The following is a 27,756-nucleotide window of genomic DNA, read 5'->3' on the forward strand; positions in this document are numbered from 1 at the left end:
TTTTGATTCCTCTTCTTTCTTAACAGACTTAGAGGAAAATTTTGCAAACCATTTATAATAAGTGTGTATTTTGTTATAAAATTAAATAGATTGTTACTTCCGTAGTTTCCCACTATCATTACAAATAAATCAGAACATCCTTCACTCTTAAAATTTAAAATAGAAGTTCACTATACATTACTCTAATTTTGCATAAAAGTTCCTTAAAGTTGTCATTCTACTTCGTTAATTATAAAATCTGTCTTTCCTTATTTGTACCCAATGTTAATCCCTCATAGATCTTTTCAACCTCATTCACACGCAAGGATAAGTCCTCACTGACAGAAGCATCATCTTTGATCTTGAAGGACTTTTTCCAAATATATTTTAGGTGGTGCAGACTTATGTATTGCTTTTGTTAATTTTGAATTTTTCACATAGTTGCCCAAATACCTATCATCAAAATATACAGCTAAAAGAAGTTTCTTTATTTTTTCTCAGACAACATGACCAAGAAACGTCAAATTCACATTTTCTTTGGAGCTCCACTTATACCACCGGATGAAAAAGTATCTCAGGAACCGAATCCTTCGCAGGCTACAGCCAGCCCATGGAAAACCATTCCTTTTCTGTCTGATGGATACTCCTTAAAGCTTGCTACTGAAAATGAGCAGAGCAGCCCTCCGGAGGACCTCCCAGGCCTGGGCCCTGCAGAACTCTCTAAAGATTCCTCCTCGGTAAACTCTGGGGAGGGCCAGTGGAGGCATTCTGAAAAATACGCAACGTGCGTGCCAGAAACACAAAATATAGAATCCCAGAATAGCACCAACCCGGTGACAGCTGACACAACCGACTGCATCGATAAAATGTCCAGAATTGGGACTCTGGTCCGGCCTTCAGTTGAAAGAGATGGCCGACATCTTTTCATTGCAAGTAAGAAAACCGCAGGCCAACAGCAAGGAGGGAAACCAAATGCCTATCCACCAAAGTCTCCTGTAGAAGATGCACAGCAAGAAAATCCAAATCACACTGATATCGCCAGTTTGGTCTCCACTACAAAGCAGTTTAATATCCACCCAAAGACTGCAGAAGCCAATGTCATGCCGTCAGACCATCGTGAAACTCTAAGTCATTGTCTGAGACTCTTTTTCCCAGAAACAATAGATGAGCCCAAATCGAAAACACCGAAAAACGACTCGAACCTTGAGGTTTCAACAGACATTGAATTTCTCAGTATCAACACCTCAAGTCAGATTGCCTTTCTGGCCCAAAGGCAGTTGGAAGACCAATGTGAGAATAAGGAGACCACAAACACGAAGGGCACTGATTCAGGAGTAAGTTGGAAGGAAATGAAAGGAGTAGAAAATCATCTAGTTCATCCCAGTGATGATTTTGCCGAAGGAAATGTGGTTGAACAAAGCCAAGCAAACTCCCTGGAGCTTTTTAGTCCTGTGAAAGCTGACGACCTCACTCTGCCAAGCAAAGAAAGATCGGAAGACTGTGGAGGATCTTCAAAACTTTTCAGTACTCCTGAGAAACAATCTTCAAATGAAATTTATATTGAATCTTGTAGCTCGGGAATACTGTGCTCCCAATTAAATACCTTCCATAGAGATTCTGTCAAAAGACCCCGATCTTCTGAAGGTATTTTAGGTCACTGTAACCCAACATCCAAAGAATCAAAGCGAGCTAGGTTAATTTGTTCACCAACAGGTCTTACTTCAAAAGTAGGGCGGAAGGAAGTGTGTGAGTTGGGCATGCTTCAGAAGAAGTCATCGTTGCTTAAAAATTGTGTCCACAAAAGCCAGAAGTATAATTGCTTGGTCACAGTGTTTCATCCTTGTCACGTAAAAGAAATACAAGTAAAGGCAGGACCAAACTCTGGCTCCAAGGTTCCCGTGGCTACCATTGTCGTTCTCGATCAATCGGAAATTAAGATGAAGGTCGTGCTTTGGAGAGCGGCTGCATTCTGGGCGCTAACAGTATTTCCTGGGGATATAATCTTATTGACAGGTAAGAACTGGATGGGACTGGTAGTTTTGTTCCACTAAAAGTAATTTTTTTTTTAACAGAAATTTAGGGATTCTCATCCATGTGTCCTTTCTCGTGGTCACAGAATGTCTAGTGCTTTCTAAATAGGTTCCTTGTGGAGAAAAGTGGCTAATCAAAGTTGTCTTAAGCTTAATGTGAATTGGTAATTTAAAGCCATTATTTATAAAAGCCAAAAAAACAACAGGGTAATGGGATAAATCCAATAGGAATAGAATACGCAAGGATTGGGAAATAACCCTTCTGCCAAACTCCGATGGCGAGGCCCATATTAAAGTGCTGAATAAAATTTTATTCACTGCTCTTTAAAAACTTTGGTGAAAAATTGGAAAAGGTCCAGAGAAGAACAACAAAAATGAAGCCTGTCTATTAAAAAGGGTCAAAAGAATTGGGGTCATTTAGCTAGAGGAAAAATAAGGTGGGCAGTGACTTATACCTGAGGATGATTGGGGAAATGTGCTTCCCTTATCCATCAGGTGCCCAAACAATAGATTTAAATTGGAACCAGAGAGATTTGGGTAGGAGGAAAAGTAACTCTCAGGATAATAAAGCACTTTGGAAGTGGTGAAGCTCTACGCTGGAACATTTAAGAAAAGAACAGGCAATCAGAGCCCTTGTAGGTGGACATGACCCCAAGGCCTGGGCTATCTAGAATGAGTACATTTGGGAGCCAGCACTAGCAGCTGTGTATATTTTGTGAGTCCCACAGCTGAATGCTGTTAATGAGGAAGATGGGACGGAGGCACGAAGGAAGAAGCAATTTAAGGCAATAATGAGAGGCTCTTCCTGCCCCTCATCTCCCAGCAGGACCCCAGAGAACTACCCCACAGGGTGGGGGGAATGAGGGATTCAAAAGTACCCAGGCTTCAGCACTGGATATGTAGTCACTCTCATTTCCCAGCCCAGTGGTAGTTCTGCCCTAGATTGTGAGACCCTGGCAAATGTCCCATTTGACCCTATCCTAGGTCACTGGTCTTGGTCCCAACCAGTAATTAGAGATGGACCAGATGATCCCTTGAGTTCCTATCTAGCTCTCTTGTTCTGTTCTTCTGGTGGTATATACATCTGTGTATTGCCATACACATTAATCCATACTAGGAGAGGCCCAGGAAGCATTCGGCTGCAGGAGTGGGTTAGTTTTTTTCCATCTCTGTTTCCTTCATCTTCACCTTTCCTCCTTAACCTTTCCATAGATTTCTGACCCTCTCACATTCCTCTCTCTCTCTCTCTCTCTCTCCATCCTCCTCTCTGCCCTCCTTCCTTCCCCCCGCATACCTAAACATATCAGCCTACAACTGCTAAATCTGGACCAAGCACATTAGACTAATCCCAGCTCTGCCACTTGTCTGCTGTGTGGCCTTGGGAAAGTCACTTCACTTCTCTATGCTTCAGTTACTTCATCTGTAAAGTGGGGATGAAGACTGTGAGCCCCATGTCGGGCAGGGACTGGGTCCACCCCTATTTGCTTGTATCCACGCCAGTGCTTGGGAAGCCACAACAGAAGGAAGTGTCTGAGTTAGACATGCTTCAGAAGTCATTGTTGCTTAAAAATTGTGTCCACATTTTTTAAGTCTGGCACATTGGATAACTTAAGCCTGGCACATAGTAAGTGTTTAACCAATTCCACAGTTATTATGATTATTATAGGTTGTCCGTCTCCCACTTCTTCCCTTTCCTTTCCTCACCTCCTATTAGAGCAGTGTATGGATTAGGTGTAGCCTATGAGTCCTGACCCCTTTCAGGATGGCACCTGGAGAGTTTCCAGGACTGTACCAGCCTTAGCTACAGGAAGGAGAGTCAAGCAGAGGCCTACCCATTCCATTCCTAGCTTGGGCAGTGGCTAGCGAGTGGAAGGCAATTTACTCCAAGTCAAATCTCACCGGTGCTGGGCAACCTCGACGTGAGAGAGAGACTCAAGTTTACTGCCTGGAAGAAGGTAGTGATAAATCACTTCTTTATTATTACCAAGAAAACTGCATGGATACACTGCAGGAATGATGGCAAATGGAGGTGGGGCATTCTGGGAGAGATGTGTCCATGGAGTCATTAGGTATTGGAGACGACTGGACGACATAAGACAAGACAAGGAGTCCTGAATCCTTTAGCCTCTCTTCCCCCTCCCCTATTGCAAAAATCTGATCAGGTTTTGAATTAGGACTAGTCCTCACACCTGCACAGCTCAAAAGCTTGAGCAGTCATTTTGGCAACAGGTTAAATGAGATTACATCAAATTGCATGTGTTGCAACATTTAATCATTTATATTAACACTGAAGTACACAAGCAGTTAGTGAGTTCAATAGATTATGGTTTAATATCTTTGAATATTTCTTTAATGGCCTAGGCTAGGGGAAAGAACGCAGGCCTGGGAATCGGGGGACCTCACTTCTAACCTCAGCTCTGCCACCTGCTTGCTGCTTGACTTGGGGAAAGTTATTTAACTTCTCTGGGCCTCAGTTTCCTCATTTATAAAATAGGAATTCAATCCCTATTCCCCTTCCTATTTAGACTGTGAGCCCCACGTGGGGCAGGGATTGTGTGTGACCTGATTGTGTTGTATCTATTGCAGCACTTTGGACAACGCTCGGCACATAGTAAGAGCTTAACAGATACCGCAGTTAATATTGTGTTATTATTGGTATTGAATAAGTAAACCACAGGATAAAGGCCTTTGACTCACTCACAATTGAATTTGTTTTAATTTTCAGATGTCACTGTATATGAGGACCAGTGGCTTGGGGAGACAGTGTTACAGTCAACCTTTTCCAGCCAGTTATTGAATTTGGGGAGTTGTTCATCCATCCAACCTAGTGAATGTAAGACATATACGACTATCTTTCCTCCCTGCCGTTGTGTGTGGTCTAACAGTCAGTGAAGGAAACAGTTACTAAATTGTCATTTTATTGTCTAAAATTTTATCAAAACTAATTTGGCTTTGGGGTTCAAGTGTTGTTTTTTGGTTTTTTTGCAGGGGGTGGAATTAAGGTATTTGAAATTTAGTTTATTTTCTCAAATGAAAAATGGAGATAGCCTATTTTACCAACTCATACTCTAAGACCAAGTTCTTCTTTTAAAAAGAGGATGAAAGAGCCAGAGAAGAAGAAAATGGGGAATTTCCTTGTTATAGTAAAGCCTTTTGGTATCATTTCATTAAAATTAAAATTGAGGTAATACTTATGCAACCACCCATGGAGTAACTAACTTTTGTGTTAAAGCTTTCCAAAGGCTTTACCAATTACTGTGGCGTTCTGAATGTAAGTTGAACTCCTTAGTTTTCAGGTCATTGAAAATGTTGTGCTGTAGTGAAGGTAGAAATCTTGACTTGTTCTCTAGACTGTAAACTTGTTGTGGTCAGGGAATGTGTCAGCTGATTGTGATACTGTACTCTCCCTAGTGCTTAGTACAGTGCTTTGCACACAGTAAGCGCTCAATAAATATGACTGACTGAATGAATATTTTCCATTTGCCAGCAGTGAATGGCAGAGGTGGTGAGCCTATCTAGGGAGCCTATCTATTTGATGCTTATGGGGTGTTTGCTCATGTTGAGCCCAGTTCCCAGATTGTGGGTCCTGAAGTCCCCAGGGACCTCCCCTCTGGGGCTTCTGGACCTTTTATGAGTCCCCAGTGAAACAGGCAGAGAGTGTCTAGAGGGGTGTCCGTCCACACTCCAAGTGACCTTCCCCCAATAAGCCCTCTTTTCCCCGGCTCTCTCTCCCTTCTGCGTCATCTCCGCACTTGGCCTGTGACCTTTGGTTATTTGATATTCGCCCCGCCACCAACCCCATGGCACTTGTATACATGTCTTTAGATTATATATTATAACTTATTTATTCATATTAATGTCTATAAGCTAGTTAGGGGCAGGGAATATGTCTGCTAATTCTCTTGTTTGTACTCTGCTGCCGGGTGAGTGGCAGGAGTACTGTTGGCTCAGAAATTACCCCAGTCTCACCCCACCAACAAATGGCACTGCTTGGCCCTCACAGATCTTGCATGATCCTGCATGGTCCTGGGGCTATCGGGGCGTGTGGGTAAGTGTGTACGTATGCGATGTCTGTGGGGCCTGGCGAACCCCAGTCCTGAGACTTCAGGACCGAAAATCTGCACAAAGTAATTGATTGCGGTGATAGTGATTTGCACAGCATCATGTGCACTCTCTCGTCCCTGCCGGTAGTGTTGGCATTTTTGTGAACACCTCCCCTCCCCAACATCATTCAGCCCACTGCTATGTGAAAGGACACTGTGAGACAGCCCCATACAGGCCTGGGCTGGCCAAAGGAGGCTGAGTCCTACTCCCCTGAAAATGGATAGCTTTTTAAGTAACAATTTCCATCTGGAGATGGGAGATGGACTTGGATAATCTCTCAAGGTTTCTTCCAACCAGGTGAGTCAGTTTAAAGCTCTACTTTGAACTCGATGATGTTTTCCTAAATTGTTATCAGGGCAAAGTGTACTCTAGAGTGAGTTTTGTTTAATTTAGAGGTGCAGCAGTTTAGCAATGTTGTTTGCGTATGACTAGGACTTCTCATCCCAGCTTCCATCTACTTTTGCAATACATTTGCAGCTGATGGTAGTTTTGTCTACATTGTCGATCAAGAGATTTCATTTTGGAAACAGTTTTTGCTCATTTAAAAAAGGATCCATACAAGGAGTTGTTGAACACGTCATTTACCTTCATATCAGTAGGATTCTTAAAATAGCTTAAGTTTCTTGAAGAAAATAAGATGGAAATCATGAAACTGAAAACATAATACCGAATTCATGCATTCTATAATTACCACATTTTCCACATGAAAACACAATAAGAAAATTTTCACTTTATTCATTTCAGTCATTTGGGGCAGATTTTCTTCGTTTTCTTCCTGACGGCACATTTTAGTTTCGGTCATTTACACATTCAAACACTGCTTATGCTATCTTATTGTTAGTTCTCTTGACGGTTTAGATATTCCCAACTAATTAATAATTCTATTTCTGAAGTTGAAGTATATCTCAGAAGGGTGCGTGTCAGGAGTGCAATTTGCATAGGAGCCGTTTGGTTTTGCTTATGAATTCGTCTGGGCGTCCTATCAATTCTACCTACCCCGAGGCAAACTATGATCCAAAATGGCACTTTCTCCCCCTCCCTGCCATATGAAACAGTCTAATGCCAGCCTGGTGTCAGCGCCCCACACACTTCCCGGTTTGGGAGAGGGGGTGGGTCACCCATGCCTCAGACCGCTGCTGGACCTGGAGGATTTATTTGTCGTTCTTCTTGCTTAATCTCCTCCACCCACCCCCACTGGGGCAGCGCAATCCCTCCTGAGGAGCTGGGACAGAGCCGCTAGGAGGGGAAAGAATAGGGTCGATGGACATGTCCCCTACCCACCTCCACCAGTCCCCTGCCAGAATGGCCTCTCTGTCCCCTGGCCCAGCCGTGGACACTGCACATGCGCTCACATTTCCCTTTACCTATGCACTTTGCCTCCCTTCCCACAGTCCCAAGCCTGACAGTTGAGCCCTAGCTGTGGCAGTTAACTCCAGATTCACCTTAACACACAAACACTTTGGTTTTGGAGGAAAGCACACACGCTCCCTCGCATCCCCAGTTTGCTCCCCGCGTGCAGCCCGGGTTCCATCCTGTCACAGAAAGTCCCGCCTCCCTCTCCCCTGCTCCGAAGACCGGGCGACTGAGTCATTCAGACGCCGAGATGGATCTTTTAGTAGCCACTAAGAAACACCCCTTTATCATATCATCATAAAAGATTTCACGTAAATAATATTTCCTGGAGCAAAATGCGCCAACCCATCATGGAACCCTGAGGGGTGAATTTCATGTCTCTCAATAGGTGAGGTGGTAATCTAGTCTATTTTCAAGCCATCGGGGAACCCAAAACTAGAATCGGCTTTTGCTTTAGTCTGACACTTAGCCTACATTTCAGTTCTTCGTTAGGGCAGGGCCCTCAGATATATAATAATATCTCTTGCTTACATTTTAGGTTCCAATGTAGTGGATGTAACTGTTCTCCGAGATCTATTGAAATACATGTCTTCGAAGCATTCCTACCTTATCAGCCTTCCGAAAAGACAACCTCAAAAATTAGGCAGTATACAGTACTTAGAATTGGACCAGCTCCAGCCAGACACGTTAATACATTCGGTACTAAAAATCCTCAGCATCACTGTATTGACGGGTAAGTCAGTTTATGGATTTCTACGGGACAGGCTGATAGTTGCATTTCCTGAAAAATACAGATTTACAAGTGCAGGGCAGAGCTAAGTTATGGAAATTCTCTAGTTATACTCACTGGATGAACTGCTGACCTGTGGTGAATGAAAGCAAAAACTGGTAACTGTGTACTTCCCACTTCTGAAATTAAATCCCTGCTTTGGAAATTACTGCAGACTATTTAGTCTCATTCATCAGTGAGTTGTATTTATTGAGGACTTATTGCGTGCAGCACACTGTACCTAATGCTCAAATTCATTAATCTTCTATCCCAATTTAAACTTTTAGCAAGTTTGTGTGTGTTGGTGTTTTAGTAGAATTCATCTTGAATAATGCTATACTTTTGTTGCTCATCCAGAAGCCATCTACAGTTACAGGGGACAGAAGCAAAGAAAAATTGTTTTGACAGTGGCACAGGTCGAAGGTCAACACCGCATGCTAATTTTATGGGGCTCAGGGACAGCCTGGTACCCCCAACTTCAAAAGAAACGGGGTAAGTGTGCCCAAGCCTCTTTGCTTAAAAATTGCATCTAGGAGAGTGAGTTTGGTTGTAAAAGGAAACAGGAAGAGACATTCAAGCCTGTGTTCAAATATTTGTACAAAGAGGTATAACTGGTTAGATTTCACTTTTCAGCAAGTAAATGTGCCATTTCTTTATTGAACCTGGAGAAGCTTTCAATGGGTTGAAGCAGCATGGCCTACTGGAAAGAGCCCAGGCCTGGGAGCCAGAGTCTTGGCTTATGCTGTCGGGTCATCTTCGACCCATAGCGACACCATGGATACGTCTCTCCCAGAACGCCCCACCTCCATCTGCAATCATTCTGATGGTGTATCTATAGAGTTTTCTTGGTAAAAATATGGAAGTGCTTTACCATTGCCTCCTTCCACGCAGTAAACTCGAGTCTCCACCCTCGACGCTGTCCCCTGCTGCTACTGCACAGCACAGGTGAGTTTTGACTTGTAGCAGGTTGACTTCCACTCGCTAGCCACTGCCCAAGCTAGGAATGGAATGGGTAGGCCTCTGCTTGACTCTCCCTCCCATAGTCAAGATTGGTAGAGCACTGGAAACTCTCCACGTGTGACCCTGAGAAGGGTGGAGTCAGAGTACTTGGGTCTAATCCTGACTCTGCCACTTGCCTGCCTGTGTGACCCTATGGGATATCTCTGTGCCTCAGTTTCCCCATCTATAAAATAGAGATTCAATGCCTGTTCTCCCTCCTACTTAGACAGTGAGCCCATGAGGGACAGGAACTGTTTCTGACCAGATTATCTTGTTCCTACCCCAGTATTTAAAACAGTGCTTTGCACATAGTAAGCATTTAAAAAATACCACGACCCTTATTATTTTAAGCTGCTATTTCATACTTGACACGCATAGCGTCATTGTATCTTCGGCTTTTATAGTGAGATTTTATTTACCTTGCCTGGCCCTTTCCATTAGAATGTAAACTAACAGGTGGGAGAGGGTCTTGGAAAATCAGTGACTCTTGGGGCTTGGATGTTTAAAGCCTTCCATATATATATATAATAATAATAATAATAATGTTGGTATTTGTTAAGTGCTTACTATGTGCAGAGCACTGTTCTAAGCGCTGGGGTAGATACAGGATAATCAGGTTGTCCCACGTGAGGCTCACAGTTAATTCCCATTTTACAGATGAGGTAACTGAGGTACAGAGAAGTGAAGTGACTTGCCCACAGTCACACAGCTGAGAAGTGGCAGAGTCAGGATTCGAACCCATGACCTCTGACTCCCAAGCCCGAACTCTTTCCACTGAGCTACGCTGCTTCTCTAATATAATATAATTGATTGCCAGAAAGCCTGAGGTAAAGATTCAGGTGAGGAGCAGTCCAACTCCACTTTGAATAACCTCACTGCCTTTGCAAGTGTGTTATATCCCAAAGGATTTTCTTAACAGAAAATGCATAATCATCATCGTCTCCGCTCACACTCATTACACCAAATCGTACAAGTGGAAAGCAGCATGGCCTAGTGGATAGAGCCCGGGCCTGGGTGTCAAAAGGACCTGCGTTCTAATCCCAGCTTCCCCATCTGCTTGCTGTGTGACCTTGGACAAGTCAGTTCACTTCTCTGTGCCCCAGTTATCTCATCTGCTAAATAGGGATTAAACTGTGAGCCCCATGTGGGACATGGACTGAGTCCAACCTGACTAGCTTGTATCTACCCCTGCAGTTAGTACAGTGTGCCTGGCACATAGTAAAAGCTTAACAAATACCATAGTAAAAAGCATGGAAACAGTGAAATGCTGGTGGAGAGAGAGAAGTGGAGAGAGAGTGATACCACACCAGGCTACCTCACCGTAATCCCATTTGAGGGATGGGTTTCCAGCGGTAAAGACGGTGGATGTTGCTCCTGGAGGTGACTTAGAAGTGAGTCTCCCATTTCTGACCTGAGGCAACATTCATTCATTCAAAAGTATTTATTGAGTGCTTACTATGTGCAGAGCACTGTACTAATCGCTTGGAATGTACAGCTCGGCAACAGATAGAGACAATCCCTGCCCATCGACGGGTTTACAGTCTAAACATGAGGTTGAACCTTTCCCAATCCATCTATCAGTGGTATTTATTGTGCGCTTACTGTGTGCAGAGCATTGAATTAAGTGCTTGGGAGAGTCCTGCCCATGAGGAGCTTACAGACTAAGACGGGGGACAGACAGTAAAATAAATTACAGAGATACAGGAAGCAACAGGGCTTAAGGATGTTCAATCGTTCGGTTCAATCATATTTATTGAGCGCTTACTGTGTGCAAGCACTGTACTAAGCACTTGGGAGAGTACAATACAGCAATAAATAAACACATTCCCTGCTCACAGCGAGCTTACAGTCTAGAAGGAGAGAGCCTGGGAGTCAGAGGATCTGGGTTCTAAAAAGTATTATAGGCTTGGAGGTGGAGTGGGTTTCAAAGTACTAGAGCGATACAGACCTAAATGCATAGGTGACATAGAAGAGAGGATGAATAGGGTGAGGAAATGAGAGGTTGATTGCGGAAAACTTCTCAGGAGATATGATTTTAGTAGGATACTGAGGACAGAGAGACTGGTAGTCTGTTGGAGGTGAAGGAGAAGGAGTAAGTTCCAGGCAGGAGGGAGGCTCAATCAATCGATGGTATTTATTGAGTGCTTACTGTGTGCAGAGCACTGTACTAAGCACTTGGTAGGGTAAAATACAACAGAGTTGGTAGACATGTTGCCTGCCCACAATGAGCTTATAGTCTAGAGAGATGTGAACAAAGCATCGAAGGCCAGAGAGACGATTGAGGTACAATAAATAGGTTGGTGGTAGAGGAACAAAAGCCTCTCAGGGTCTCTCCTGGAGAGTTTCCAATCTCCTCTACCAGACTCAACTACAGGAGGGAAAGTCAAACAGAGGCCTAGCCATTCCTTTCCTAGCTTGGCCAGTGGCTAGCGAGTGGAAGGCAACCTCCTACAAGTCAAAACTCCCCTGTGCTGAGCTGCAGCGGCACAGGAGAGAATCGAGGGTGGAGACTCGAGTTGACTGCACAGAAGGAGGTGGTGGTAAACCCCTTCCATAGTTCTACCAAAAAAACTCTATTCATTCAGAGCACTGTACTAATTGCTTGGAAAGTACAGCTATAAATACACTACCAGTACAGGGGACAGGGACTGTGTCCAACCTGATTTGCTTGTATCTACCCCAGCGCTTAGTACCGGGCCTGGAACGTAGTATGCACTTAACAAAGTCCATATATATATATAAAAAAAGTCAGCGAGGAGGCTGATGCAATGGTTGAGGTGTCATATGAAAAGTGCTTGGACCAGCTCTGTAGCAGTTTAGATGGGGAGGAAGGGGTGGATTCTAGAGGTGTTATAAGAGTAGAACCAACAGGGTTTGGTGGTAGAATGAATATGTGAGTTGAATAAGAGAAAGAGACAAGTTGTGGGTAAATATCACGGTTACAGGTTTGTGAGACCAGGAGGATGGTGGTGCTGTCTTCAGTGATAGGAAAGTCATGGAGAGGAGAGTCTTGGATGGGAAGACCGAAAGTTCTGTTTTGGACATGTTAAGTTCCTATGACAGAATAACTCTTTTAGGTAAAGCACTTCTTTGCCCATATTGGCAAAATGGAGAGAATAGGATCCCGGAAAATCACAGTCCCCAAATAATCAAGTATGGAGTCAAAGAAGAAACCCATCATCTATAGCGAAATTGAGCTGTAAGTCATGGGATAATAATAACAACAATAATAACAATCATAATAATGATGGCGGCATTTGTCAAGTACTATGTGCCAAGCAGAGTAGATATAAGGTCATCAGGTTGTTCCACGTGGGGCTCACATTCTTAATACTCATTTTCCAGATAAGGTAACTGAGGCCCAGAGGAGTGAAGTGACTTGCCCAAGGTCACACAGCTGACAAGTGGCAGAGCCAGGATTAGGACCCATTTTCTCCGATGCCCAAGCCTGTGCTCTTTCCACTAAGCCATGCTACTTCTCATGGCAGCGGCCTCTTGGCAGTGGGTGACAGCATACCCGAGCACAGAGCTGCAGGGCACTGCAACTCATCAAGTAGGAGCTGTGTCCAAGCAACATTGGCTCCGTTGCGCCGAGTCAAAAGCAGCGTGGCCTAGTGGATAAAGCACGGGCCTGTGAGTCAGAAGGATCTGGTTTCCAATTCCGGCTCCACCACTTGTGTGTTCTGTGACTTCAGGCAAGTCATTTCACTTCTCTAGGCTTTAGTTACCTCAGAGATGGGGATTAAGACTATGAGCTCCATGTGGGACAGGGATTGCGTCCATCTCAGTTTTCTTTCATCCACATAGTAAGTGCTTAACAAATACCATTATTTAAAAAGTGTGAACCACCTTGCAGATGAATCTGATTTTGAAGAGAGAAACACTGGCTATACATTTTATTAGACTAGCAAATCTGCAAGGGAATCAGTTGCGGGGAAGGAGCGAAGCCCAGTGGAAAGAGCACAGGCCTGGGAGTCAGAGGACCTGGGTTCTAATTCTGGTTCTACCACCTCCCTGCTTTGTGACCTTGGGCAAGACAATTAACTTCTCTGGGCCTCCATTATCTCATCTGTAAATTGGGGATTAAGACTGTGACCCCCACGTGGGATAGAGACCGTGTCCACCCATATTAGCTTCTATATATCTCAGAGTTTAATTCAGTGCCTATCACATAGTAAGCGCCTGACAAATAACATTAATAAAAAAGTGGCTGCATGTAAAGAAACGGAAGGAAGGAGGACCCAGAGGTAGGGAGAACACAAGAGTGTCTTGCTTGCGTGGCCTAGTGGATAGAGCGTGGGACTTGCCATCAGAAGGACCTGGGTTCTAATCCCAGCTCTGCTACTTGTCTGCTGTGTAACTTTCTTGTCTGCTGTTTAACCTTGGGCAAGTTAGTCAACTTCTCAGTGCCCTCAGTTACCTTATCTCTAAGTAACCTTGGGTAAGTTAGTCAACTTCTCAGTGCCCTCAGTTACCTTATCTCTAAGATGGGGATTGGGACTGTGAGCCCCATGCAGGGCAGGGACTGTGTCCAATCCGATTTGCTTGGATCCACCCCAGAACTTAGTACAGTGCCTGGCACATAGTGAGCGCTTAACAAATACCACCGTTATTATTCAAAAGTCAGGCCAGGTTTAAATCATTATCTGCATCAACTTCCAACTAAGGACAAAGATCCATCCACCCTAAGGGCCATATTGACTACTTCATAGTCTGGCCACGTGCTCTTCAGGAGTTCAGAAACCCACGGGATGCGTGTGCTGTTTGCTGAGTGGATCATCAGCTGACGAGCAACCAATTCTCTCTTCTGGTTCAAAAGTCCTGCTCTCAAATGCAGCTAGCCACTTAGCAGTGTTAGTCAAGTAAAATAAATGGAAAATTGCAGTCATTGAGGAAATTTAATTGATAGCTGGGGTTCATCTGGGTTTATCAATGGGTGAGGTCGAGGCTGCAACTAAATACAGCCGTTAATGCTGCAACTAAGGCTATGCAAAGCCAAATGTAAACATCAGGACAGGTTTGACAAGAATTATTCAGGGAAAAATATCTACTGGCAAATCTGATAATATTCAACCAGCATTGCCATTAGTCAATCAATGCTAATTCTGTTCTACTCCCCCAAATGCTTAGTACCATGTTCTGCACATAGTAAGTGCTCAACAAACACCGGTGATTAATTGAGCACCTACTGTGTGCAGAGCACTCTGCTAAAACGCTTGGGAGAATTCAACAGAGTTGGTAGTCCTGATCGCTGCCCCCAAGGAGCTTGCGGTCAAGCAATCAATCAGTGGTATTATTGAGCTCTTATCATGCGTAGAGCACTGTATTAAGAGTTTGGGAGAGTGCAATACAATAGAATTGGGAGCTTCACATGGGACAGGGACTGTGTCCAACCCCAGCGCTTAGTACAATGACTGGCACATAGTAAGCGCTTAAATACTATCAGTGCTGAGAACAGTGCTTGGCACATGGTAAGAGACTAACAAATGCCATAATAATAATAATAACATGATCCCTGCCCTCAAGGAGTTTACAATCTAGGAACTTGCGATGAAAATTAATCTCGTTCCAAAAAAGTTCAAAAACGAAGGAGAGGTGCAAAGCAAAATTTGAGCATTGGAAAACAAACGGTGGGCTGATGAAGCTCTAGACTTCCTGATTGCTACTCATCAGATACATGCAAAGTCTGTTTTTGATAGGCGTAAATCAGATTATGAATCAGAACAAGGGGCACACCTGTAAGAACTGAACAGAGTTTAAATCCTCCCATAAAGACATCTTGAAATGCCAAGCATTTCGGCAGTTTGCCAAATGATTCTTGTATTTTCTCTAACAAGAATTCAGAGTATTCTCAATTTCCAGTTCAGGAGCCTCTTCTCCATCTAGGGTTGCCAGCCAACTAGAAATGCAGGCAGCTCTGCTGCCGCAGTTTAAAATCACAACAGTGGTATTTGTTAAGTGTTTACTATTTGCCAAGCACTGAACTAAATGCAGGGATACGTAAGATAATGGGATCGAACACAGTCCCTGTCCCACATGGGTCTCACAGACTAAGTAGGAGAGAGAACAGGTATTAAATCCCCATTTAATAGGTGAGGAAACTGAGGCCCAAAGAAGTTAAGTGACTTTCCTGGTGTCTCACCTTGGCTAAGTGGAAGAGCCAGGCTTAGAACCCAGGTCCTCTAACTCCCAGGCCCATGGTCTTTCCACTAGGCCACGCTATCACAGATGCCACCGAAAACACACCACCTACTGAATGTTGGTGACTATAATGGCTGCCCCGTACTCGAAAATGCCCGGTCTTTTATAGACTGTTTGGCAAGAGCACAGGGTGACTCTTGGTTTCCATCAACATGATGAAAAGGTGGCCCTCCATCCATTATGCCCTGACAGTCAGCATCCTCCTTACCTGTTTTTCAGGATCTATCCTCTCAAATATACACGAGGCAAGTATATAAGGCCATGGCATGGATGGATGGTTCATACGGTTCAATTGAATAGGCTCTCAACTCACAAGGGGTTCTGGGCCAGTACAGGTTCCCCATTGCAGCTGCTGCCTGAAGAAACTCATGGCAATAACATGGAGTCCTGTTTCTCTGTGTGTTCCTGGTTCAAAAGCATTCTACTCAGTCAGCGTTCTTGGGATTACACCCCTTGGAAATGATTAGGACACTATGTCCCTTTGATGGTAGGCCTGTGTTAGGCAAACTAAGCATCCTGTCAGAAGTGATTTTTATTACCGTTATAATAAATAATAATAATGTTGGTATTTGTTAAGCGCTTACTATGTGCAGAGGACTGTTCTAAGCGCTGGGGTAGATACAGGGTAATCAGGTTGTCCCACATGAGGCTCACAGTTAATCCCCAGTTTACAGATGAGGTCACTGAGGCACAGAGAAGTTAAGTGACTTCCCACAGTCACACAGCTGACAAGTGGCAGAGCTGGGATTTGAATCCATGACCTCTGACTCCCAAGCCCAGGCTCTTTCCACTGATCCACGCTGCTCCCATAATTGTTATCACTGTGTGATCCATTGTTACCATTGTGTGATCCTCAAATGTTAGCATAGGTGTTAAAATCGTATATATAATTGTCCAAATCAGTGAAGGGTTATTAAGTAGAAGATGAAAGTCAGTGTGTTTTCTGCTCAGTATTCAGCTTTGCTTGTCTTTTTCGCTCCAAGGCCTGGATAAGTAACCACTGATACATTAAAAAAACAGGATCAATTTTCCATGTGGTGCTTCCCCACCATTACCGAGACTGGGACTGTAGAAGGTCTCAATCACCAAAGTACTAGAATATGCCCCGTAGTTCATTCATTCACTCCTATTTATTGAGCCCTAACTGTGTGCAGAGCACTGTACTAAGTGCTTGGAAAGTACAATTCAGCAACAAATAGAGGCAATCCCTGCCCATAACAGGCTCACAGTCTAGAAGGGGGGAGACAGACATCAAAACAAGCAAACAGGAATCAATAGCATCGATATAAATGCATAGAATTATAGATATAAACACGTAATTAATAAAAATAAATAGAATTATAAATATGTATAAATATACACACAAGTGCTGTGAGGCGTGGAGAGGGGTTGAGCAGAGGGAGCGAGTAGGGGTAATGGGGAAGGGAGGAGGAGCAGAGGAAAGGAGGGACTTAGTCCAAGAAGGTCTCTTGGAGGAGGTGAGCTTTTGGTAACATCAGACCCTACTTTTTTTATGGTACTTATTAAGCGCTTACTATGCGCCAGGCACTGTACTAGGCTCTAGGGTAGATACAAGATAATCAGGTTGGACATAGTCCATATCCCTCATAGGGCTCACAGTCTTAATCCCCATTTTTCAGATGAAGAAACTGAGGCACAGAAAAGTGAGGTGAAAAAGTGAGGTGACTGGTCCACGGTCACACAGCAGACAAGTGGTGGAGCCAGGATTAGAACCCAGGTCCTTCTGACTCCCAGACCCGTGCTCTATCCACTAGGCTGCACTGCTACATTCTTCAATCTCAGCTTTCTCCAGCTCTGGCATTTCGTCTGTAGGCCAAAGAAAGGATGTCCTAAATCAGTAATTCATAGATGACCTGTCACGGCTAGAGTTCACAAGGGGACCCATTCATTCAACAGCATAAAGCTGATCTGAAGTTTAGTCTCCAACTATGTTCGCTCAGTCTCACTGAGGCACAATGCCAGTGAACCAATATCTTTGCTGAAAAGTGTTTGCTGACGGACGAAGAAAGAATGACCATTTGTAGTTTGCCGCAGCCGTAGTCAAGTGACATTGCAGGAGAGTGAGGGGCTAGAATCCTGGAACCTTCTCAAGTTCCAGCTACAACCATCCTTGATCTGCTCAAACTGGGCTTATTGCACAGATGCATAACCACAAGTGCAAATTAGAAGAAATAATTATAATAGTGCTATATAAGTGCTTACTATGTGGCAAGCCCTGGGCTAAGCTATAAGGCAGTCAGATTGGATACAGTCCCTGTTCCACATGGGGCTCGATTTTCTTTCCAAAAAGTGGACTTTAAAGTATCGAAGTCAGAGTTTCAAAACCGTCTGCATATTCCTATTTGGCCAGAATATATAGGTGATTAAAATTGCACCCTAGGTAAAGGAGCATCCCGTCTGATAGTCCACTAGTCTCTCCACCTTCAAAACCCTCTTAAAATCACATCTCCTCCAAGAGGCCTTCCCCGATTAAGCCATAATGGTAATAATAATAATTACAGCACTTGTTAACCACTTACTATGTGCCACGCACTGTTCTAAATACTGGGGTAGATACAAGTTAATCAGGTTGGATACAGGTCTTGTCCCACATGGGACTGTCAGCTTCAAGCCCCATTTTACAGATGAGGGAACTGAGGCACAGAGAAGTGAAGTGACTTGTCCAAAGTCACACAGTTGACATGTGGCAGAGCCGGAATTAGAACCCATGACCTCCATTTCCCTGACCCACCCTCCTCTCTGCATTAGATATGCACATGGGAATGTGCCCCTTAAGCACTTTGATACTCACCCAGCCCCACAGGACTTATGTACATATCTCTATACTCTAATATTTTCCCGATCTGTAATTTATTTCAGTGTCTGTGTTCCCCAGTAGATTGTAAATTCCTTGTGGGTAGGGATCATCGTTACAACCTCTTTTTAGCTGTGCTTTTCCAAGTACTTAATTCAGTGCCCTACACACAGAATGCTCTCAAATAACACCGATTGATAGATTAAAGCCACTAAGATATCTTTTAGTAAATTGATACTCCTGTGCACTCTATAACATTCTCCTGTCCCCAAAGAGTTAAGGTGACCTTCAAAAGGTCAATTTACATGCTGCAAATATTTTACCAAAGATCAGCTCCCTCTTATTTAATCATTAAAAGGCTATGCGTAGACTTTGCGATAAGTCCGATTTCCCAATCGGACAAACATCCATCACTGATAGGCAAACTGAATGTTAATCCCAAAATGAACCGCTAGACACGGGAGCCGTTACATGCTAAACACCAACGTAGGTCACAACTGCTATGAAGTACACCTGAGTTATTTTTCTAGGGTCCTTCACGTTGAAGTCACTTTTACAAAAAATTCCCAGGTATTAAGTTCTAGGGGAGGATACGTTAGAGAAGAAGCAGCATAAATCCACTTTTTCCAATTTTCACTGAATTGCATCTTGAGAAGGGAAAATTGCCTTTTCCTCAAATCGAAGCATTTTCAATAAAAACAATTGAACTGGGCTCTCCACCCCTGTGTTCCACAACCATTCCCGCCCTTTTGTCTCATGGAGATGGCCTGGGAAGAGGTGGCCATAGTGATTTCATTTCAAGGGAGAATAGCTTAGCCATCTAATACTGGGGGTGAGGAGGGGAGGCCCCAAAGAGAGAGAACTAGGGTGCTGCCTAACCAAATGAGCTCATTGATTTATTTATTTCCCTTGAAATAAAATCACTATAGCTACCTCTGCCCAGGCAGGACTCCAGCTCTGTATTTGGGGCCTCCTCGCTTCACCCCTAAGAGTAGATGGCCGGTGATGGCTCCTGTTGCTGATTCTGGCGCGCTCCCTTCCCTCATCTGACTTCTCAGAAGATTCTTAAAAATGGGTCTCCCGGAGCCCAGAAAGGGAGCCGAGGCAGGAGACGGGGAGAGTCTGACTCTCCTGCTGCCTCCCATCCTGAGGGAAATCTCAAGGGAGGTTGGGAACGGACACAGAGCGCAACCTGGCAAGGGAGCTGCAACTCGGAATGCAGCCAAATGGGAGGAAATTTCTGGGGAATAAACACGGAGCAGAGGTATGAGAAGTGGCGTGGCCCAGTGGATAGGGCACGGGCCTGGGAGTCAGAACGACCTGGATTCTAATCCCGGCTCCGCCACTTGTCAGCTGAATGACCTTGGCTAAGTCACTTCACTTCTCTGCCCCTCAGTTCCTTCATCTGTAAAATAGTGATTTACACCATGAGCCCCATATGGGACCAGGACTGTGTCCAACCCAACTTGCTTGTTTCCATCCCAGCTCTCAGTGTGATGTCTGGCACATAATAAGCTCACAGTTATTAATTACTATAAAGTCCAACAACAGAGCCTTGCCTGGAACTGCTGGTGTGACTTTCCAGAAAGGTGAACCTTTCCCAAGCTCCCGTACAGTGCATTGTGGTCAGTAGATGCTCAGCAAATACTGTGACTCCTCCTATTCCTCCTACATTTCTCCCCATAAACAAATCAGTAGGCAATAATTATTATTATATCACATATATTGCAATATATAATTATTATTATTGTACTTGTTAAGCACTGTGTGCCAAGCACTGTTCTAAACACTGGGGTAGGTACAAGTTCATCGGTTTGGACACAGTTCCTGTCCCACATGGGGCTCACACTCTTAGTCGCCGTTTTACAGAAAAGAGAAAGGAGGCACAGAGAAGTGAAGTGACGGCACAGAGAAGTGAAGTGACTTGCCCAAGGTGACACAGCTGACAAGTGGTGGAGCCAGAATTAGAACCCAGGTCCTTCTGACTCCCAGGGTAGAGCTGCTCCTACCCTGCCCATATCACTCTGCAGGCATTTCTTCAGCAGTCCCAGAGAGCAACATCACCAAGCCAGGCACAGTTAGCACACTCTGCATCCCTAGGAACAAGTCTTCTTCCACCCAAGGTGTCCGGCCTGGAGGAGTGCTCGGGGAATTAGTATTAGGGTATTTGCTAAGTGCTTACTATATGTCAGGCACTGTTCTAAACTCTGGAGTTTTGTCTTATGCTGTGGAGTCGCCTCCAATGCATAGCGACTCCCAGAACACCCCGCCTCCATCTGTACCCTGTACCCTGTGGCTACCCCAGCGCTTAGAACAGTGCTCTGCACATAGTAAGCGCTTAACAAATACCAACATTATTATTATTATTATTATCTGCAATCGTTCTGGTAGTGGATCCGTAGAATTTCCTTGATAAAAACCCGGAAGCAGTTTACCATCACCTCTTTCCGTGCAGTAAACCTGAATCTCCACCCTCGACTCTCTCCCCTGCCTCTGCTGCCCAGCACGGGTGAGTTTTGACTTGTAGCAGATTGCCTGCCACTCGCTAGCCACTGGCCAAGCTAGGAGTGGAATGGTTAGGCCTCTGCTTGGCTCTCTCTCCCGCAGCCGAGACTGGTAGAGGACTGGAAACTCTCCAGGTGTGATCGAGAGCGGGGACAAATAATGATAAGTATTTGGTAAGGGTCCACAATGTGTCAAGTACTGTTCTGAGCAATGGAGTGGATACAAGTTAATCGGGTCAGATACCGTCCCTGACCCACATGGGGTTTAGAATCCAAATAGGAGGGACAGCAGGTATTTAACTTCCATTTTACAGATGAGGAAAGTGAGGCACGGAGAAGTTAAGTGACTTGCCCAAAGTCACAAGCAGAGAGTAGTGGAGTCGAGATTAGAATCCAGGTCCTGTGTCTCCCAGGCCCGTGCTCCTCATAGCCATGCTGTCAGGAGAGATGGTGCAGCTCCTTGGGTTTTTTTTTCTCCCTTCTAATCAAAATTATTGAGGATTTGTTGGGTTGTAATAAACCATGATTCATATTTGAGAGAAAAGTAGACAGTGATGGGCCCTAGTTTTAGCAAAAAGTCATGTGATGACTTCTTTTTAAAAACGTTAAAGTTTCTAGTCTGCTTCCTTAAGAACCGAAGGACATTTGTAACTCTTTCCAGACCAAGGTCCTGAAGAAGCTTAATGTGCTTAACGGTTTTGTAATGAGTGTTCAAGGAGCTTAGTGAAACGCCTATATTTGAAAGCTGTTTAAATTCTACTGAGAGATTGCAAAGGTTCCAAATGTCAAACACTCACCAGTATATCCTGGCTTACGATGGTTTTCTTCTGTAATTCCATTTAATTGGGGTTGTGGTTTTCTCAGTAATGAGAGAAGTGGACTTAGAAAGCGTGGAAGCAAGAAAGCAAAGCTTTATGTTTTTCACCCGGCTGAGGTTTAGAAAACACAGCCGTCCCAAGAGAATGATGAAGTGTTCGTAACACAAGGTTGCCCAATGAACGGGCAGTCGCGAGAAGCAGTGTGGCCTCGTGGATAGAGTATGGGCCTGAGAGGCAGGGCCGGGGGTTTTAATCCTGTCTCGCCACATGTGTCCTGTGTGACCTTGGGCAAGTCACTTAACTTACCAGTGCCTCAGTTATCTGTAAAATGGGAGTTGAGCCTGGAAGCCCTATGGGATTATGTCTAACCCAATTATCTACACTTAGTATAGCACTTGGGTCATAGTGAGCGCTTAACAAATACCACAGTTATAATTATTATTACTAGTCACCTGAGATACCCATTGGAAGCCAGACTAACTCAGTTCCTGCACATCAAGACCGAGCCTATGAATATGTGGAGTGTCCTGTTAAGTCTTCTGCATCTCAAACTAAAGATGACCTAGATCCCTCAAGCATGGTAACTTTTATTGTATTCTTTAACTAAACCACTTTTAGGTGGAATTTTTTCACATGAACCATAAAAATGTTACAAACGTAAACAGAGTGGTGCTTGAGCTGTCTTTAGTAAACCAACTAAAACGTTAAATGAAAATAGTGAAGTAGTTAATAACGTGTTAGTCCAGTAAGACATTGTCCCATGGACTAATAATAACGATGGTATTTGTTAAGTGCTTACTATGTGCCAGGCACTGAACTAAGCGCTGGGTGGATACAAGCAAATTGAGCTGGACATGGTCCCTGTCCCATGGGCTCAGAGTCTTAATCCCCATTTTACAGATGAAGTAACTGAGGCCCAGAGAGGTGAAGTGACTTACCGAAGGTGACACAGCAGGCAAGTGGCAGAGCTGAGATTAGAACCCATGACATCAAGTTTGCGGGCTTGTGAGACGGGTAGGATGGTTGTGCCGTCCACAGTGATGGGAAAGACAGGGAGAGGACAGGGTTTGGGAGGGAAGATAAGGAGCTCTGTCTTGGACATGTTGAGTTTTAGGTGATGGGAAGACATCCAAGTAGAGTTGTCCTGAAGGCAGAAGGAGATGCGAACCTGGAGGGAGGGAGAGAGAACAGGGGAGGAGATAGAGATTAAGAAGCAATGCTTTTTAGTATTCTCTCCCCATCACTTCTTACTCTGTGCAGAGCACTATACTCACTCAGTAAATACTACTGATTGATTGATGAGCGAGAACCTCTATAAGATTATCCAGCAAAGAGGCAAAAACTGCTAGGAACTGCAAACAGCATGGGTGAGTATCAGGGGTAGTCCAAACTATAGACCTTGTATTGGCCTTTTCATCCATGTTTGCATCCAGAGACAAACTTCACCATTTAGTAGGTCCACCTTTGAATGAAAAAGACAGTCCTCTAGACTGTAAGCTTGTTGTGGGCAGGGAATGTGTCCGATAACTCTGATGTATTGTACTCTCCCAAGTGTTTCGTACAGTGCTCTTCACGTAATAAGCACTCAATAAATACCAATGATTGATGATTCTGAGGTATCACTCTGCAAAAGGCTCAATTAACAAAACTTGTTATAATCAGACTGCTTTGCTCTGGGTTTGTTTTTTTTTTTTTTAATGGCATTTGTATTTTTTTTTAATGGCATTTGTTAGGCACTTACTATGTGTGGTGAGTGCTGGGGTAGATATAAGCTAATCAGGTTGAACACAGTCCATGTCATACATTGGGTCAAGATCTTAATCCCTATTTTCCAGATGAGATAACTGAGACCCAGAGAAAGTAAGTGACTTGCCCAAAGTCACACAGCAGGCAAGTGGCAGAGCTGGGATTAGAATCCAGATCCCTCTGATTCCTAGGCCAGTGCTCTATCCACTAGGCCACACTGCTTCTCGGGCCATGCTACTTCCAGTTATACTGTAAGAAACACAATAAACCTGTTGTCATGGCATAGCAGATAGAGCACGGACCAGGGAGTCAGAAGGTCATGGGTTCTAATCCCAGTTCCGCCACTTGTCTGCTGTGTCACCTTGGGCAAGTCACTTTGCTTCTCTATGCCTCAGTTACATCTTCTGTAAAATGGGGATTGAAGCTGTGAGCCCCACGTGGGACAGGGATTGTGTCCGACGCCATTTGCTTGTATCTACCCCAGCGTTTAATACAGTGCCTGGAACATAGCGCTTAGCAAATACTATTATTTTACCATTATTATTATTAAATATCAAACCGTATTGGCTTATTTTACAGAAATTAATGTCCACTGGCATTGTAGGATTTGACGAGGTGGTCAAAATCTGTCATCCTTCAAAGCGAGTGTGATGGAGAGTTTCCTCCCCTGCCCAAACCCATCCTGAGTTGTTTTTCCCAGGCCCTCCCTCTTCAGATAGTATCGGTCTTGCAACCACACTGTCCCTTTGGCCCAGAAACTTACACAGCAGCTCTAAGCTTCCCTTCTGGGATAGGGCCCGACCTCTTGGCCAGCCAACATACAAACAGGAAAGCTCGCTCTCAGAAATTTCCCTTCTGGTCAGGAAAGCAAGTCCCGTGCAGAATAGACAGACCGGGGCACCAGTCACTACATTACCAAAAAGGCAGCAGTCCTGTTTGGATCTCAATGGATAGCTAAACAGCTATTTGGGAACACACTGCTCTTCCTAAAAGGGGAAGGAAGCTAGAAAAAAAAATGCCTGCTAAAAATGGCCCATCACACCCAAGCTAGACTCAATTTTGGGATGCAAAAGCAACAACGTGCAAGCCATACCTTTCCTATACGTGGTTGTGGCAAAAGGATCATCAGCCCACAGGGTTAAAATCTCATCAGTCTTGATCGTTATTGGCAGGGGAAATCTCACCATCAGTCTTGATCATTATCGGCAGGGGATGTCTGCCAATCCTGGTGTTCTATAGAGAAACAGTGTGGTTTAGTGGATGGAGCATGGGCCTGTGAGTCAGGAGGACCTGGACTCTAATCCTGGCTTCGCCACATGTCTGCTGTGTGACCTTGGGCAAGTCACTTCACTTCTCGGAGCCTCAGTTCCCTCATCTGTAAAATGGGGATTAAGAATGTGAGCCCCACGTGGGACAGGGACTGTGTCCAACCTGATTACTACTCTATCCTAATCCTCCTTGACCTCTCAGCTGCCTTTGACACTCTTGACCATCCCCTTCTCCCCCACACTTTATCTCACCTTGGCTTCACGGACTCTGTCCTCTCCCGGTTCTCCTCTTATCTCTCTGGCCATTCATTTTCGGTCTCCTTCACAGGCTCCTCCTCCCCCTCCCATCCTCTAACTATTGGGGTTCCTCAAGGGTCAGTTCTTGGCCCTCTTCTGTTCTCCATCTACACTCACTCCCTCAGTGAACTCATTCACTTTCACGGCTTCAACTATCATCTCTATGCAGATGACACACAGATCTACATCTCTGCCCCATCCTCTCCCCCTCCCTTCAGGCTCATATCTCCTCCTGCCTCCAAGACGTCTTTACCTGGATGTCTGCCCGCCGCCTAAAACTCAACATGGCCAAAACTGAGCTCCTCATCTTCCCTCCCAAGCCCCGTCCTCTTCCTGACTTCCCTATCACTGTGGACGGTACGACCATCCTTCCCGTCTCTCAGGCCCGCAACCTCGGTGTCATCTTTGACTCGGCTCTCTCGTTCACCCCACACATCCGATCCGTCACCGAAGCCTGCCGGTCTCACCTTTATAATCTCGCCAAGATCCGCCCTTTCCTCTCCACCCAAACGGCTATCTTACTGTTACAGGCTCTCATAATATCCCGGCTGGATTACTGTGTCAGCCTTCTCTCTGATCTCCCTTCCTCCCGTCTCTCCCCGCTCCAGTCTATTCTTCACTCCGCTGCCTGGCTCATCTTCCTGCAGAAACACTCTGGGCATGTCACTCTCCTTCTTAAAAACCTCCAGTGGTTGCCTATCGACCTCCGCACGAAACAAAAACTTCTCACTCTAGGCTTCAAGGCTGTCCATCACCTTGCCCCTCTTACCTCTCCTCCCTTCTCTCTTTCCACTGCCCACCCCACCCGCTCTGCTCCTCTGCCGCCCAGCTCCTCACCATCCCCCGTTCTCGCCTATCCCGCCATCGACCCCTGAGCCACGTCCCCCAGTGGTCCTGGAATGCCCTCCTTCCTCACCTCTGCCAAACTGATTCTCTCCCCCTCTTCAAAGCCCTACTGAGAGCTCACCTCCTCCAAGAGACCTTCCCAGACTGAGCTTCCCCTTTTCCCTCTGCTCCTTCTGCTCCCCCTCTACCCCCCCCACGTCCCCTCAGCTAAGCCCCCTTTTCCCCCCTTTCCCTCTGCTCCCTCCCCCTCTCCCTTCCCCTCCTCTCAACACTGTGCTCGTTCGCTCAATTGTATATATTTTCATTACCCTATTTATTTTGTTAATGAGATGTACATCACCTTGATTCTATTTATTGCTATTGTTTTAATGAGATGTTCATCCCCTTGGTTCTATTTATGGATATTGTTTCTGTCTGGCTGTCTCCCCGGATTAGACTGTAAGCCCGTCATTGGGCAGTGACTGTCTCTATCTCTATCTATTGCGGATTTGTCCATTCCAACCGCTTAGTCCGGTGCTCTGCACATAGTAAGCACTATTGAATGCAGGAATGAATGAAAGAGAAACATGGGGAGCCCAACATTTGAAGTTCAGCTGAGAATATATTACTGTTTTGCCTAACTGGTGCAGGCAAGCTGTGTGGATTTAATTCAGAGCCAATGCCTCATGCAAATGTAGGCAACATATGGTCCCAGTCAAAATACTGATGGTGGGTGGATGACTGACATGAATTAAGCTTTCTCACTGCTTCTGAAGAAAACATATAGTAAGCTTTCAGCCTAGGCTTCCTCCCTGAATAATTGTCTTCCATAGAAGATTTAATGCAACATGAATTGTCCTATGACAAATATATGTATATTACTTTAACACTACTGCAGACTGCATGTAAAGTAGCCCAGCTAAAACCAATATTTATGAATTCATACTGCCTGGAATCACACAGATGCTGATGGTGATAAAACATTATGACTCCTTCATGGTGACTCATAGTCTAATTCCAAACACTGTTACAGGAAGAGGGAAAGTAGCCTAGGAAACAACACAAGCTTTAACTGTTCATTACCAAGGCCGGATACTGTCCATTCCAATTCCACACACTCAGTGAGGAAAATCAGTTCAGTGACGTTGAGGAAAGAGTGCCTAGGGTATTCAGGAGTATTTATGGGGCCACTTATCAGCTGGGTGACTTTGGGCAAGTCACTTAACTTCTCTGTGCCTCAGTTAGCTCATCTGTAAAAAGGGGATTCATTCATTCAATAGTATTTATTGAGCGCTTACTATGTGCAGAGCACTGTACTAAGCGCTTGGAATGAACAAGTCGGCAACAGATAGAGACAGTCCCTGCCGTTTGACGGGCTTACAGTCTAATCAATTGAGAGTGTGAGCCCCACATGGGACAATCTGATTGCCTTATATGTATCCCAGTGCTCAGAACAGTGTTTGGCACATAGTAAGCGCTTAAATACCATCGTTATTATTTTGAAAGCATTTGCCAAAGTTTTGCAAGGCTGATTTAGACCATACAAAAAACCCTCAAAAACTTGGGAGGAAAGCTGGGTAGTTTGGTAGGGCTGTTTTTCTCCTAGTAGGTATGTCGTACTGGTAGCCAAATAAAGTCAGGAAAGCAAATTAAATAACAATGTGGAGAGAGCTGCATATACCTTGAGCAGAGGGACTTTCAGTGACGGAATGCCTGACTCAGCTGGAGCGGTGAAATACAAGGGAAGCTGCCAAGCTGTTCAGCCAAGTGGATTTATTTCTCTTTTTTTTTCCAAAATGCCCCAATGCTTTCTTAATTCCCATTTTAAAAAACCATCAAAGAAAACAGGTCGCAGGTGGCTACGATATTCTTTGTCTGGGTCCCTGGATTTAGCTGACACTTAGCTGCCTTTCTCTTTTGGGAGCCAGGTTTTAGAGCTCTGAGTGAGGATCCACTCATCTCCGAGGTGCATTTTCTGCAGGATTATAATAATAATAATGATATTTGTTAAGTGCTTACCGTGCCAGGCACTGTACTAAGCACTATGG

At 44.7% G+C, this 27,756-nt stretch overlaps 1 protein-coding gene and 1 non-coding gene across 5 annotated transcripts in view; one reads left to right on the plus strand and one right to left on the minus strand.

The window, feature by feature from the left end:
- SHLD2 (shieldin complex subunit 2) overlaps positions 1-27,756 on the plus strand; it is a 93,709-nt gene that overhangs the window by 41,788 nt on the left and 24,165 nt on the right. For all 4 annotated transcript variants that reach the window (XM_029061405.2, XM_039911534.1, XM_039911535.1 and 1 more), the window contains 4 exons: positions 481-1,992; positions 4,735-4,842; positions 8,005-8,199; positions 8,593-8,727. In XM_029061405.2, the coding sequence (XP_028917238.1) occupies positions 486-1,992; positions 4,735-4,842; positions 8,005-8,199; positions 8,593-8,727 (1,945 nt within the window). In that variant the 5' untranslated portion in view covers positions 481-485. The remainder of the gene's footprint in view (positions 1-480; positions 1,993-4,734; positions 4,843-8,004; positions 8,200-8,592; positions 8,728-27,756) is intronic.
- On the minus strand, positions 9,191-9,328 carry LOC114810820. The gene has a single exon (XR_003758511.1). It is a non-coding gene; the product is annotated as a small nucleolar RNA SNORA7 (small nucleolar RNA).

This window comes from Ornithorhynchus anatinus, chromosome 3 (genome assembly GCF_004115215.2).
Source record: "Ornithorhynchus anatinus isolate Pmale09 chromosome 3, mOrnAna1.pri.v4, whole genome shotgun sequence".
Taxonomy (NCBI): domain Eukaryota; kingdom Metazoa; phylum Chordata; class Mammalia; order Monotremata; family Ornithorhynchidae; genus Ornithorhynchus; species Ornithorhynchus anatinus.